The 15,754-nt window shown below is 53.9% G+C and overlaps 1 protein-coding gene across 9 annotated transcripts in view; it reads right to left on the reverse strand.

Annotated features, from left to right (window-relative positions):
- Positions 1-1,477: 1,477 nt before the first annotated feature.
- ACACA (acetyl-CoA carboxylase alpha) overlaps positions 1,478-15,754 on the reverse strand; it is a 259,834-nt gene continuing 245,557 nt past the window's right edge. For all 9 annotated transcript variants that reach the window (XM_045835837.1, XM_045835836.1, XM_045835833.1 and 6 more), the window contains 4 exons: positions 12,794-12,948; positions 11,973-12,143; positions 5,088-5,224; positions 1,478-3,851 (listed from right to left, as the gene is read on the reverse strand). In XM_045835837.1, coding sequence (XP_045691793.1) covers positions 3,728-3,851; positions 5,088-5,224; positions 11,973-12,143; positions 12,794-12,948 — 587 coding nt within the window. In that variant the 3' untranslated portion in view covers positions 1,478-3,727. The remainder of the gene's footprint in view (positions 3,852-5,087; positions 5,225-11,972; positions 12,144-12,793; positions 12,949-15,754) is intronic.

Below are 15,754 nucleotides of genomic sequence, written 5' to 3' on the forward strand. Positions count from 1 at the left end.
CTTCCCCTGTCCCCAGACCATCCCCAGGTGTCCCGTTCTCTCAGGACACACCTGTGCCGTGGCCCAGTGCTGACCGATCTTCAGTGTTGCCTACTTGCTTTTCAGATGTCATCGTCCACCTCCCTGTGCTGCTTCCGTTGGGCATTCCTAGTGTCCCTTCGATAACTCTGCACGTGCTGGTGCCCTTGCTTGGGAGACCCTGCCTTCCTCTCCACTCAGACAACAGGCTTCAGCCCTTGTCGCCGCCACTCACACACTGCCTGGCCGCGTGGGCTGGGGCAGGCCCAGGTTTTGCCCTTCACGTGCCCAGAACGAGGAACCAGCACCTAAGTGAAGGCTCACCTCGCAGGGAGGGATGTGTATTAGCACCTGCATCCACCATCTGGTTCTTGTTTTCCAGTTGGGGAAATACAGGTGGGCCCGGGATTAGAACACACAACCCTCGCTATTCAATCTTTTTCTTATTACCCCAACGTAATATCAATGGAAGTTTAAAATTTTCTTTTACTAAAAAGACTGAAGGAAATATCACTCCCCAACAGAGGAAAGCACTGTATGTAGCAGGCAAGTTCCCAGAGGCAGAGGCAGAATCTTTTCCCTTTCATCTTGCCCACCTTCCCTGGGAACGCTGACAGGTGCAGCCCAGAGGGGGGACAGCTGCGGTCCGTGCCCGGGGCTGCTGCAGGGCGGCGGGGGGGGGGGGGGTGTTGGTGCTGGGTACAGCAGCTGGAGGCAGAGCAGCGGGCTCCCCCTGGATCCCCAGTCTCCCTTCTTACTCCCCTTTCCAGAACATGTAGCTTAGGGTGATTCAAACTGATAACATGTATCATTTTACTTTGCTTTAGAAAAAGCCACCCTTTGCTTTGTTACACATCGCAAAGGGACAGACACAGCACTGAGCTGAGTCATCAGTAGGGGTCAGTGTCTCCCGCCCTGCTCTTGTGGCCTCTGCTTTTCTTCCCACCTGTTTAGGGATTGGCAGTTTTTCTTTCTTCAGTCACATGGATTCATAGAGAGAAACTGAGGCAGGGGGTTGAAGGCACACACTCATGAGTTTCCTGCCCGTAGTGTTTTTTGGCGCCAAAAGTTAGCATTCAAAACCCATTAAGTAGCCAAATTATTAGGGGAATCTAAAACCTCTCTGTGAAAGTGGCCTGAGGTGACTTCTGAAAACGGTTCACTAGTCACTTGACTTGGGAAATCCCCACAATAGCGTGCAAACCAAGAGGCTCAAATCTTCGTGCTCACCGTTAAGAATACTTGTGAAACTGCCCAGGCCATCACAGGTGTGCGTATCCGGAAAGCCACCAAGCATCTGAGCACTGTCACTCTGCAGAAGCAGCATGTCCCATTCGGTCTTGGCGACAGTCCTGCTTTCAGCAGGGAGCAGGGGCGCCCCCACCCGGCCAGAGGCTCCCCTGCTCAGAGGGGATCGAGAACGAGGAGCTGGACAGGGGCTGAAATGATAAACAGTGACTCTTCTACAAAGGTGGTGGTTTATTTCAGCAAAACGTGGAAGGAATACGTCTGCCTGAAGCTCCTCGCTCGTCAGAATGCGTGGCCAGCGAATCCTCAGAGACGAGTGACGGCTGCTTTGGGAACGAGGAGGGCAGACAGCATGCGACCCCAGCTCTCGCGAGTCTTGGTCAAGGCGCCACTTACACTCCCCGCCTCAGGGGCCCTGCGCGTGAGACGGCTGCGCGAACACCAGATCGCTCGCGTTGTGTGGCTCCCTCGGACTTCTCCATGTGAAAACCCTTGTCCAGGGCAAGGCTTACTAAGAAGCGCTCTGGAGACGGAGGAACAGGCACTACGGGGCTCTGGAGCAGACACGGATTTGTTTAGTGTTTCACGGTTTGGTGGACAGAGTGGGGCGAGTGGACGAGCGTGACCGCCTGTGACGGCGTGTGGGTGCCGGGGCGGGCGCAGGCGCGGGCCGGCCAGCCGGGGCGTCCAGGACAGTCACAACGGCCGGCGGTGCGGGGAGCTGTATTTACTGCAGGGAAGTGTCGAGGAACAGTCCAGGCCAAGAGGAAGTCAATTCTTACTGGCTACGCAGGCACTAGTAACAAATAGAGGCTTCTTCCTGGCCTGGAAATCGTCCCCGACCTTTCCCCGCCCTTCTCCGGTGGTGCCAAACATGCGCACCTTGAAGCAAGGCGGCCTCGGCTTGGAGCTCCCGGGGCCGGCGGGCCACGTCCGCCACACAGTGCGGTCCGCACACACAGCTCCCAGAGGGGGAGACGTGCAGCTCGCTCCTGTGTGTGAGCTGCAGGGTTAAGGCTCAAGGCTGCAGCTCGTACACCAGTATTCACACCAGTGTCTCCAGCATCCTGGTGATTTCCTCCGTGGTCGTCAGTGACAAAGGCAATCAGCTGCACTGTGGGAACCAGATGCCACCCCAGCCCCGACCGCCTGCCACTCTTGCTTTGGGGGAATCAGTAAGCCCTTTCCTTGACTAAACTGGTTGCTGAATCTAAATAAATGCTTTACCACCACCCATGAGGAGGCTCCTGCTGCTGGCCGGGGAGGGACCAGGGAGCCTGGAAGAAAGACAGCAGCACCATGAGGGAGTCGTAGGTAAGCTTAAGGTCACGTGGATTCTGTAGTCCTGGTGCCGAGAGCACAGATGTCACCAGGGTTCCTGCCAGCAGCTGCGGGGAGCCCTGCTGCACACTCCGGGAAGATGGCCGGCGTGCAGGAGGGCTAGAGATGCTGGGAGAGTCGCCCTGGAGACAGAGGAGCGACTCTGCAGGCACTATGGACCTCTGGGGACCATCAGAGCTCCAGGCTCAATAGCAACAGCCTCCCAAGTCCTAAAAGAAAGACTGTTCGGCCCACCGTCCCTGCTACTTTCCATCAGCCACGGAGAGGGCAATTCTCCCACTCCACCCCTGCCACCACCTCTGCCAGCTCAGCTCCAGCACTGCCTGTGGGGCCCTGGGAGGAGGCTGGGGCCTCCCGCACCCTGGCCGTCCGGTGTGCCATGCCGGGTGGTGCAGGTCACCGTCTTTCCATTTGTTTTACGAGAACTGAATTCAAGGTTGAGGCCCCTGATCTGCAACAGTGACTGGGTCTGTGTTCTTTCCCTGCTCCTAGGACCATGCTTTTGCCCTCACCTTCGAGTTCCCACGGAGCTTGCAGAGTCTGTAGTCTGTTTTTCTTCATAAATAGGTACCTTATTGTGCTCGGCCTGGGAGTGGGTCCTCTCCAGTGCCCAGTATGTGCCAGGCTGAACATGGGGCAAGGAAGCCACGGACTCGCGGCTTCCCCCCGCCCCCAGCCCAGCCCTCCCCTGCTGCCTGTGCTGCAGGCTCATGGGGCCGGGGGCACGGGTGGGCACTGCCTGCCTGGCACATCCCCGGGCTGGGACTATGGCGCTGCAGGACAGGAGGGGTGGCTTGCTTTTGTGTAGGAAGGCCTCGTGGTACGGTGTACCCTTCATTGCCTTCTCAGGTGTGTGCGGGCAGAGAGGACTGCCATCCCCGCCAGGGTAGTTAATACTGCACAGGTCGGGCAGATGTGACCGGTGGGCTGGAGCCAGGCTTCATGACCCTCTATCCCGGTGTGTCATGCAGAACCTGAAAGTGTTCGAGGGGAAGCAAAACGCCACTTTGATTCCAGTGTTGGGTCTCCTGTGCCTTCTCATCAGTGATGGTGGCTCAGTGGTGAGAGGCAGCGCCAGCCCTTCTCTGGGAGGCGGGGCAGGGTGGGCAGGAAGCCTCCCCTACGTGGAGGGGGGGTCCATCGTGGAGAGGATCCGGACGACTTCTGCTCGCTGCGTGGGGGAGATGTGCTGGGTCATGTGGACGATGGAATCCATGGCGACCTCTGGGTTGGCCTGGACCAAGCTGGAGAGGAAGATGCGGGAGGGTGAGGCAGAGGGAGAGGCAGCGGCGTGGAGACGAGGGCAGTGGAGCACGGCCCCTGCACGCCCTCGCAGAGCTTGCTGCGGATGCCCCGGTCAGCACCTCAGCGATTTGTCTTTCTCCCTGAAGGCTGCCCCCAGCAGCAAGGCAGGCACCAAGGGAACCCTGAGACATTGCTACGTGGCAAGGTAAGGAAGCACGTCAAACACCACCGCCCAAACCGATGGGGGCGTATCACAAAGACAGTGGGGCCAGCATGAAGGCATGCCCACTGGCTAAATCTGGGACATCAAAACAAGTATAATGATGAATTAAAAATTATTAAAAACATAGAAATACATATAAAATATATATTGAATACTGAATACATGAATGGAGGAGAGAGGACTCTTGCTAACAGCAGAACTGGAGCAAGCAAAGTCACCCGTGGGCGCTAAATCCGGTGAGAATTCGGGTGAGGAACAGGGTGTCTGCACGGTCTTCATGTGTCTCCCCACAGACCGCGTGCTACGCACAAGGGGGAAACCAGCGATCACACACTGGGGAAACTGAGTCACATCTTGACCAGCTGATTGAAACCAGCTCCAGCAGGGGAAGATGGGCTGTGTGCCTCTGGATGCGGGGCCCCGTGCAGGCCACCGCACCACGCACAGAATGGCCCGGCTGAGCGCAGGCGATCTGGACCGAATCCTGAGGGGACACCCGGCACACTCAGAACGAGCAGCCCCACAAACAGGACACTCACCAGCGCTGAAGCAGGTGGGGTAAAACGCAAACTGGGTTTGTGCTTTGTACTGTTTTTAGTGTTGTAGCTTTTCTGTAAGTAAAATGTTTCCAAATAAAAGTCTTTTAAGCAATGCCCCCCCAGTCCCACCTGCCTGCCCCGGAGAGGCCCGGAACTCCAGAAGGAGACCGCTAACTGTGCCGGGGAGCGGGGCAGGCAGTGCCCCAGGGACTGCGCGTCTGCACTCGGAGGTAACAGCTGGGCGCAGTGGACTCAGTCTTCGTCGAGCTGAGGCTACTCGGTGCCCCGGGGTCTGGAGGCTGAGGAGGAGGAACTGCGCTCAGGGCTCTGTTTTTACCTGTGGGCCGACCACGTGGTCTCCAGCAGGAAGAGACCAGAGATTGTGCTGCAGCAGCATCTCAAGACTTGTTTTTACATTTTTTCTTCCAAAGTAAACCCCACCTCTCCTAGGAGCCCCCCACTGCGGGTCTCACCTGCGGATCTGCTTGAGGACGTAGTCTCTGCTGATATACTTGATGTTTTCCTCTACGACTGAGCGAACCCCGTCCTCCTCTGTCAGCTGCTTCTCCAGCCACTCCACCAGGTCCTTGTTGTTGTCCCAAACGTAGGCCTGCAAGCAGACGAATCCCGGTCAGGCTCCGGGGCCAGGCAGACACCCTGGGTGTTTGCTACCTGGAAGGCTGCTCCGAACTCTTGCTCAGTGCAAAACACTCGTTCACAATCCTCTGTTACTGCTGGCACTGTAGAATAAGGAGCCCACGGGCCTCAGGCCGGGGCATCGCGTGTGCTTTCTGAGGAGTGTGAGGCTCTGGCCCCAGCCAGGCCCAGCAGGTAGGCTGCCTGACGTGAGGAAGTCCTGCCGTGAGGGGCGGCCACCAGGTCCGCCACCTGTTTCACTTTCTCTGAGAGTATTCGAAAGGGTCAAGGCGTCTATAACCCTGAAGGACTCAACAAACCCCCTCTTGCCTCCTTTTTTTCAAGATCATTTAGCTGAGTATTTCCTAGGTAGTTGACTACATAATAATTCAGGAGTGTGTTAGAAACCTAATAGCCTTCTCCTTGCTCTTCTCCTCTCATTTTCTTTACAAATCATTTAGGAATCGTTTTGTTAATGGTTTCCGGAAAACCAAGTACCTCCATTAGGGCTCATTCATATTTATGTCATTTTGTTTGGGTAATTAAACACAAAGCTCGTCATTTAAAGGTGCGCTATCCTTCTCTGTTATCACTAACGAAGTCAAAGTCGGAATGACAATGAGTGTGGCGCTGTAATTCAATAGGTGGTGCAGCAGGGACTCTCAGGCTCGAGCTGTGGCTCAGAACCTGCACCACAGCTGTGAGCGCAGGGCCTGCCGGGCCCGAGGAGAGCGTCCAACACGCCCTCCAGGAGGCACCGTGCAGGGAGGAACAGCCTCGCACTGCTTTCTAACGCCCTGCTTTGTGCCTCTAAGGGTGATGGTTTCTCTTCAGGTTCACGTCCCATCTCTAACTTAGCTGGCAAGTTAGATGTGACTGGTTACTTGTCGTGTGTCATGTCACTGACTTCCACATTTCTAACAAAAATTTTTAAGATTTTATTTATTTTTAGAGAGAGGGCATGGGAGGGAGAAAGAGAGGGAGAGAAACCTCGATGTGCAGGAGAAACATCAATCAGCTGCCTCTCACACGCGTCTAGACTGGGGACCGAATCCACAACCCAGGCGTGTGTCCTGGCCTTTTGCTCTGTGGGACGACGCCAACCCATTGAGCCACACCAGTCAGGGTTCTAACGATTCTGAAGTCCTTCACAGTTAAAGGATTAAGGAGCCTCAGAATTAAGGATCAGCAATACACCTTTTCTAGCTCCCTGTCCAGTTCCTTTTCTGCCCCCAAATTCACCCTTCTCTGTGGTCACTAGTAAGAAGGTCAGCTCTCCTGGGCAGGGCACTGGGGCCAGGGTGGTGCAGACCTGAGGGAGCCTTCCCACCTCCCTGGGGCCAGGGCTGCCGAAATCTCTGAGGCTCAGCGGCAGGAAAGTTTTCTCTCTGTGGACAAGGGTGGGGGGGGTGCTGCTGTTCTCCCCACAACATGGTCGTAACTCTCGCGGTCCAGCTCCTGCTCACCCCACACACGGATGGATACCCCTGGAGCCAGCACCTCCATTTCCATCCCTGGTAAGTGTGACTTCTGCTCCGTGGCTTGATGAGGACTGTGGAACAGGCCCCTACCTATGGAGCTTTGGAGGTAGGAAAAGCTAAAACAATGATTATTGCTTGGATTTCAGTATGGAAAAAAAAACAAAACTAGGTTTACCCAAGAACCCCAAAGCCTTTCGTTTAGGAGACTATTTAATACTCTTATTAATCATTTTTAATCCGTTTGCTTTTAATTAAGAAACAGCATGATGCTTTCCTATCAACATATGCCAGGGAGCAGATTAATTGTGGCTTAAGATAATGCTCCTTGATTGGTGTAATGTATTAGCTAACGAGATGCCTGCTTCTAACGATGCTCAGACACTACACTGGAAACCAGCTACCCTCTAGAGAAAACTCTTCTGCCTTCCCCTCCTGCAGCCACGGAATATGCTAGGTGTTTAAATTAAATATTAAAAAAGTTCCCAGAGAGGACCAGAGCAACACAGTCCAAGTTTTAGGACTGTCGCTCTGAAGTCCCCCCTTTGCAGACTTCCTTACATGAATGACCTACTGTCCCAAGTACGGCAACTGGGTGACACCCAGCCAGCCCAGCCCCAGTGACGTGTAGATGCCCCTCCGGGTGGGGGAAGGCAGAGGGGCCGCAGATCTGAGTCAGGGGCATTTTTAGCAAGAACAGAAAAGTTTCGGCACCCATGGCACCACAGGTTTTCCGCGACGGGCCTGGGAGGCTTTCACACGCTGTGGCGGGCCACCCTCCCTCCCCGGGCAAAGCAAGGGTCCCTTCTGCCAGGCCGGGGAGTCTGCGGTCTCCGTCTGCCCTCTTGGAACGAGTTACAAGACTCCTCACTCCAGCCATCCAGAAGGATGAACCGATCCTACTCCCAGGGAAAAAAGCCATTATCCTTTCCCGCCTGGAAATTATGAAAATGTGGCTCATTATTCCTCATGCCCCAGGGTGGATTTTAAACACGCGTGAAGCGCGGGGCTTCTGGCCACATCACAGGCCCGGGCCACATGTCACCTGCCTGACACACATCCCAACCAGAATGTTTTAAAACCAATAAAATATCCATAATTAAACATCCCAACAGTGGTCTTACAGTAACTTACAGTAAGAGAGACACTTTCTCTGCGTCAGCGGATAAGCATCTCTGGCACTACTCAGCCTCACTAATTGTGTGTAGTAATTAGTCTATCTTACAAAATCTAAATGGCCTGTTTGGAAAGTTTCATTTCTAACCCATCTACAGCTGTTGAGTCCTCTTTACTCAAAGGTACCGCAGGGCATGGGAGTGACCAGGGCGGAGCCTGCTGGACCCCCTGAGAGCCACTCCAGGCTCAGCCCCACCCGGGGCCAAGCGATACTGTCCGGGTTCTGCCTCCCCTCCTGCCTCCATGGCCCTAGATGGGAAGTTTGGTGCACACTGGTCCCCGGGTCACTTGAGGCCAGGCCGTGGGGACGCTGGGTATGAGATGGCCCTACCAACAGTGCATCTCCTCGCTCACCCTCGCAGGGGTCCCCACCAACGACCTCTCATTTGGAAATCCAGAAGAAGAGCGAATGGGTGGATACCAGGACAGTAAGAATGTACGATGGCATCTTAGGTTGTGGATAATTAGAGCAAGTGGAAACAGAGAACGTTACTGAGAATCAGCTATGCTCGCGGAACCAGCCCGCTCCTGCCAAGATCATCAGGCTGACTCTTGGCCTAGCGAGCTGTGCCGAGAGGAGGGGGGAACCAGCACGTCTGGTCTGCTGAGTGCCAGGCGCCGGGCTCCACACGTCACTTACCGCTGACCCGCTGACCTAAACACCATCCCCACTGTACACACGAGGAAACAGAGGCCTAAACGCTACGTCCACACCAGTAGACTGCAAAGCTGGAATCCAAAAAGTCTGTGGGATTCTGAAACCCATTTTTAGAGCCATTAGAACTGGGCTCCCTGCAGAGTCCAGCTCAGCTTCCACCACGGGAGAAGTTGGTCTGAAAAACCACAGACCTCATATCTGGATCTAAGAAGTAAGAGAAAACAGCCCATGAAACAGATGAGTGCTATGTTCACATGACCCAATCTAAACCTAAATTCTCATTTCTCAGGGAGCCACAGGGATGCGCAGCCCCCTGGAGGGAGCGTCTGCCTGCAGTGAAACGATGACCCATAAAGCTGTTTCCTGCAGTCGGACTGTCCCAGGGACTCGAGCGGACCCCTCCGAGGCGGCAGTTTTCAACCGGTGCGCTGCAGACTTTTCTAAACATGCAGTACCTGACTGTGTTAGTCAGGGCCCTGACCTCTTTTCCCTTAGACTGTCAAATACAAAAATGACAGCAGCCAACACAACGCTGGCCGTCTGCTGTGAATGCCCCGTCTCAAACCATAATATAGGTCACGTGACAGAGTTGCGACTTACTGGATAATTCTTGGTACCAGAAACCCTTAGATGCAAGTACGGGCACCTGACTTTTAAAAAGTTGCTCTACAGCACAAAGGGTAGGTAATTACTATTATCATTGTTTTTGTAAATCAATCAAAATTATACTTTTTGGTCAGATGGCAAAACACGTATTTTTGGTGTGCTGCAAAACTTTGGTAATTAGTTTATGCGTGCCATTAGATGAAAGGTTGAAAAATCGCTGCTCTAAGTAAAATAAAATAATTATATTGCTCGTTTATGTAATATCACAGTGTCTTCAAATTTTCAGTCCCTGAATCACTTTCTTCAGGATTAAGATTAAAAAAGCAAAATCTCTAGGAAAACACACACACACACACACACACACACACACAACACCCCCCCGCCCCCAGCATGGCTAATAGATGCCGGTCACTGAGTGTCTTCCTACCAGCAACCCCAGGAAGGACTAGCGGGTCACTTCCTGGTGCACAGCCAGGGTCCAGACCCAGGCAGTCTCTGCCCTGGAGAGCCACGGCACGCAGATCTACCGCTGTTGGGACCGGCAAGGGGCGCCTGTTCCAAGGCTTCACGCCATCTCCAAACACCAAGCAGATTCCACGTCAGCACTTCGGAGGCAGCACGGGCAGCTTCTGAACATCGCCACCCTTTCTCCTCTGAAGGGCGAGGCAGATTTCATCCGCCGCCCGCGCCACCCGCACCCCCCACCCCCCACACTGCACTGGGTCCTGCTGAGCCTGCAGAACCTGGAGGGAGCTTTCAAAGCCGTGTCCCAGGATCCCCGCCCTCTCTCTCCCTGCTCTCCCGGACTGAGGGCTCTGGGGAAGGCAAGGGAAACAGCCTCCTCCTGAGCTTTGGGGCTGAGGGTCTTCTGTCCCCATTTCCAGCCAGGAGTCTGTCCACACACAGTCCACGGATCTCTCCATCATTACGAGCTGGAAACGACCTCCTCCCGACACAGTCCCGCGGGTGCAGGACGCCGAGGGGCCGCTGCAGGGCCCAGCCACTCGCTCCGTGGGCAGTGGGAAGCGATTCCTTCTCCTCATCCTTGTGCCCACTGAGGCCGTGCATGTCCATTAGTGACTAATGTGGTAGGAAGGCGGGGAGGGCCTCTCCTGGCCACACGCACAGTCCATTTACCTAGCCAGCCACTCTTAACTGGAGAACAACCTCTTATTTTACACTTGCGTGACTCTCAATGCCAACTTCCAGTGGAAGCTGCCAGTAGCCACTGACAAAATTGTCTCACTCAATTATGATGCCACAGACTGACCTTAACCTGAACCAAGTGTCACATAAGGCTGCACTCCCCTGCTGCACATCTGAAATATTTATCCAAAGAAGCTTTTCAGTCGTAAAAAATGGGCAGAGTTAACACAGAGGTGAATCTTAGAAGGACCCTGATTCACTGACTTTAAAACTGATGGCAAACCTTGGAGTTCCTGAGAACGCTCAGTGGAGACTTCAGGCAATGCTTTCTAGAAAGATCCTGGCATGCCGCCGGCCTCCCCCCACCACCGCCCCTGCCCCCCCCCGCCCCTGTCCCCACCCCCCATCAGGACTCGAACCCAGCAGTCGCCACGGGTTTTGGATCATGTAGCTATTTTTAGCACACATTACCAAATTCTGATAAAACGTTTGTATAATGCATATGACTTACTTTTAATCCATGTACTACTAATAAAGGTTCATTTCTTTTACTTAGTAGAAATAAAGAGAAACAAAAGCTCTAAGCTTTCCTTTCCATCTTCCCGTGGACTGTCTTGTGCACCCCAGGGTCCCAGGCAGATGATGGGTGCTGGGAGCTGGTCATCCTGGCTGCAGGCCCACCCCACCCCCAGCCCCGGGGCGAGAGCACCAGGGACTCCAGCTCCATGGGGTGGGGTGTGCCGCCTGTGGGGTCAGCTCAGGAACACCCAGAGTGATAGCTCCCAGGTCCTTCCAGCTCAGATCTGAAGTCGGAAGCCCTTACACAGCACAGCACCGGCTACCTACGTGACCGTCTCCTCTCTCCGGCTCCCTGCTCCTGCCTCCTCCGATTCCACCCCCGACAGAGCGACCTGAGCAGTCTCCCTACCGCACAGGCCAGACAATGTCTCTGCTGCTTGAAATGCGTCAGCCGCTTCCCACAGGACCAAGTCCGAACCCCTTGGCATGGCTTCCACGGCCCTGCATGCTCCCAGCTCTGAGCCGTCCTGGATATCTGCATGCTCGGTAGAGCATCCTTCTGCTGCCAGGCCTCACAGCGCGTGCCGCCTGGAACGTTCCTCCTGCACTCCTGCGTCCAGCCTCTCCCTCTCGTTCACTTCTGCTTTGTTTTCAGGCCCATCTCTGCGCCACCACTTCTAGAAGTCTTCCCAGACTCCCTCCCCCTTCCCATAGGGTGGGCCAGGTGTCCTTTCCCTGTGCTCTACGATGTCCTGGGTTTGCCATGTTCAACACGGGTCTCACTGCTGCATGTGGCCTCCTGACTCCTCTGTGTCTCTCTCCAGGTGGGGAGCTCTGTGTGGGTAGGAACCCTGTCTGCCTCTTTAACTGCCACGTCCCAGGGCCTAAGGTGGTACCTGGTACTTAGCAGGTACTCAAAAAGGTTTGTTGAGTGGTGGAACGAGATGCAGAAAACATCCTACCACCTCTTCCAGTGAAACAGCACGGGCCTGTTACTGTGGGAGGAAACACGCTTCCAGCCTACGCGTCCCTGCCACTCCTGCCCAAGAGGCCTGGGGAGGCTGAGACGGCCAGCCCTGCCGGCCTCAGGCAGCGGTGAGGAGTGCGGCATGAAGGCTCCTCTGAGGGCGCCCACCTACCTTCACCGTGCCTTCCACTTCCACAAACCAGCGCCTTAGCATGGCCTGGATCTGGCCATCGGTCAGCTCGGGGTTGGCATTGTGGATCTTCTTCTTGACCAGGTCCTCCAGCAGGAGGCGCCTCAGCCGCCAGTAGAAGAAGGTGCGGGATGTCTTCCAGTCCAGGATGTCCTAGATACAGACAAGGATAAACCGAGTCACCCCAGTCCCAATCCCTGCTCAGTGCCAGTCCAGGGGAACTCCCCAGGCCCACACAGGCACTCCTCAGCAAGCTGCTCAGAGACTCTCGAGTTGGCTGCGAGCTCCCTGCCCCTGCAGATGCGTCCCCCATGCCCTGCTGACCACAGCACGTGCATAGTGATGGACCTGGCTGATGCTTAACCTTACTCATGGCCGACATGGCCTGGAAAGGGGCTGTGAATTCCCAGATAACCACAGTGAGGAACCGGGTTTGAGCAAATGGCTCAAACAACTTGCACGCCAATCAAGTGTGAGTCAGCTGCTGCTGGAACCCTGACACTAGTAATTTGCAGCCTGAGTGCCTGGGCAGCTCTCTCCGGTGCAGGCACGTGTGACTCAGTTTCCCACCAGTAAAATGGAGCTTGCCTCCTGCGGAGTCCAGGAGGCAACCTAAATCGTCAACTGTTTTAGGATGACAGTGGATACAGAAAAAGGGAAAAGTCTCTCCCCTCTAGAGAAGAGAAGTGGTTTGATCTGCACAAGCTGTTTTAAGCCAGCCCTTGTGAGCCTGTGTGCAGGAGACACACACTCGCTCGCCTGCGGATCTCTGACAAGTTGCAGGCGGCGACCACTGTACTTACGTTAATGACACCCTTCTCCTGCATCCGGCCTGGGGTGTCGTGCAAGTCAGCAAACTGCACGGCTACCTGATGGTAAATGGGAGTTAGGAATTCCTCCCGCTCCTTCAGCTTGTTCTCCAGCTCCTTCCGCTCAGCAGTACTGAGCTCCGGGGTACCTGCAATGAAATCAACCTGCCCGTCACAGTCTCTGGCGACCGGGAATCTCTCCACTCAGGAGCAGCAGTCACGGGAAGCTCAAAATCGCCCCCGCCCTCTGTGACCTGCTCTCCATGGTCTTTACCACCTCTTTGCTGAGTGACAGGACTCTGTGAGGCACCAGACCTGTCTTTACCTTGCCATGGGGAGCCCACACGGCCTCTTTTCTCTGTGACTATAGGAGGTCACGACTATAGAAGCAGCCAGGGGAGTCCCTCTCCCCAGGCCTCTCCCTGAGCAGGTGCAAGTAACCCCTGGAGGCCGTCATGTCTCCCCATCTCACTGACTGACAGCCAGGCCCCTTTCCCTCAAAGGACACAAGCCCATGCCCCGCGGACCAGCACCGGAGCAGCAGGGCACCAGAGTGTGGGGCGTGGTGGGACAGTGCCCCTGCGCTTCCAAGCACAAGCCAGCAGCTCTTCTCTCCTCCCATCCACACCAGTACCCACCCAGCTGGGTAAGGATCCGACGACTTCTACCCTTGCAAGCTGCTCTACTCCACAGCTTCTCCTCTCAGGGCCGGATGCGCTTAACTTGAAGGCAGTAGACTCCAGCCTAGTTGGAGCCATGTCTGTGCGTCTCCTGCTGGCCCCCAGCCTCCTGCCTGGGCTGCTCCTGACAGAGCCAACCCCTGACCACAGTGACAAAGACAGGACCTCACTCGACAGACAGGAGACTTTAGAATTCCTTGTAACAGGGCACCCCCCACCAGCCCCATCAGTCTTGTCCCAGTCCAGGTGTTGCTGTGTTGTACTTTTATTCCTACTTACTCCCAGAACGGGGCTGGCAATTGACACTGAAAATTTAGTTGCCTGCCTAGTGAGGAGTAAGTCTAGCTGAAGGAGCAACAGGCGATGGCCCCTGGTGTTGAGGACAACCTGAATGCTTTGTCACTGAAGCTGACAAATAAATACATGACCACAGGTGATGGGATGCAGAAGAGAAAGGTCTTTTTCAAGCACGTCTCTCTGGGAACAGGCCTTGCTTTTTATGCTGCTATGAATCATATGCCATAAACAAGCCTTGGGCTGCTGAGTGAGCCGTAAGTATTATATACAAACACATGTTAATAGAACAGGGATGATGTAACTATAGTACCTTGTTTCATTTTTATGAGGATTTTGGATGCCCAACTCTACCTTTCTTTTTTTTTTTTTAAGTTCATCACTACTTTAAAGTGGTAAAGAACAGTGCTGAAGGCTATCTTTTCTCGGGCTCTCCCAAGGAGGACCATCACTGACTTATCACTTGGGTCCCTGACTCCTCAGCAGCCTTCTTTCCAAACCAGGGGAACAGCGGCACAGGTCCCGCTGTGGGGCGGGGTGGCCCGGGGAACGGACGGGCGGAGGGCCAGCCGCTCTCTTCGGAGAGGAGACTGTCTCCGCTGCAACACGCTGGATGGGGAAGCAAGCACTTTTCCTCCTCCAGTGAAAGAAACCAAGCCTCATTGGAGAAACAGCTGGCACCAGGGCTGGGGCAGGGAAGACAGAAGCTGGGCCTGGAACTTCCTGTCCCACAGAACGGGAAGTCCTGAGAAACGACGGGGACATGTGGGAAAGGCCACGATGGAGGCTCCCACTGACCAAACCTGGGACAACTTCAGCAGCAAATTTATCAAAAAAGAAAATGTGTTTATTATCAGACAGATCACCTATGGAATCAAGTAAGAACCTGCGAGTCCATCCTGACATAAATGATCAAATGGGAAGAAAGAAAAGGACAGCTCTTCCCTCTGGCACAATAACAATGACTAGATACAGAGAAGGGTGGAATTAGGAAATCGCCATTTTACAACTAGCACAGTAACTGCCTTTGCCGAGAATTATCAATGAATGGGGAAACTCGTGGGGGAAGGTTTGATGAGGAACAGGGTATTTACAGAGTACCAAAGTGTCTCCTTACAAATTACTTTTTAAGGGGAAAAGGGCAGTCTTACAGTGGATTGACCTGGTGAACAAAACCTTAAACAAGAAATCAAAGTTACCGTTACCAAGAACCGGACAAACGGACATCATGTGCCTCCTGGTACAGTGTCCTCAGAAGGATGCATCGCTTTTGCAATTTCCTGCCCAAAATGCACAGCCTGAATCTAATCATGAGGAAATGTGAGGCAAGCCCAAATTCAGGAACAAACTACAAAAAAAGAATGATTCCAAACTGATACAGACTAAAATACTTGACAACAAATTGTAATGTGTGGTCTGGAATTAGATCTCAGACCAAAAGAAAAACAGAACGGGGGAAAAAAAGCTTTATAGGACATTATTGGAACAAATGGCACAATTTTAATATGAATCGTGGATTAGACAGTAGTGTTGTATCAATGCTATGATTCCTACACTTGACCTTAGCCAGAAGGCCGAGAAGCGATCAATGTTATTTGATTCCTGATTTTGATAAAGCTCTTGTGGTTTTGTGAGGGAAAGTCTGCATTCTTAGAAACACACACTAAGCATTCCGGATAATGGAGATGACGCCTACAGACCGTTCTCCAGTGGCCCAGACCGTGTGTGCGTGTGCACGAGTGTGCGTGTGCACGAGAGAGTGTGTGTGTGTGTGTGTGTCGCGGGGGGAGAGCGAGTGATCACCTGTGCGTGAGCAGCAGAAAGGAAAAAGTGAATGGGGCAAGATGTTAACAAGTGAGTCTGAGAGAAAGGCATTAGAAGTCCTTTGTACTATTTTTATAACTTTTCTATAAAATTTGTCAAATGGAAAGTTAAAGAAAAAATAAGCCCAACTAACAAATGTCTTCCCTGGCTCCCCAAT

Source organism: Phyllostomus hastatus, unplaced genomic scaffold (assembly GCF_019186645.2).
Source record: "Phyllostomus hastatus isolate PE091 unplaced genomic scaffold, TTU_PhHast_1.1 phas_contig_210, whole genome shotgun sequence".
Taxonomy (NCBI): Eukaryota; Metazoa; Chordata; class Mammalia; order Chiroptera; family Phyllostomidae; genus Phyllostomus; species Phyllostomus hastatus.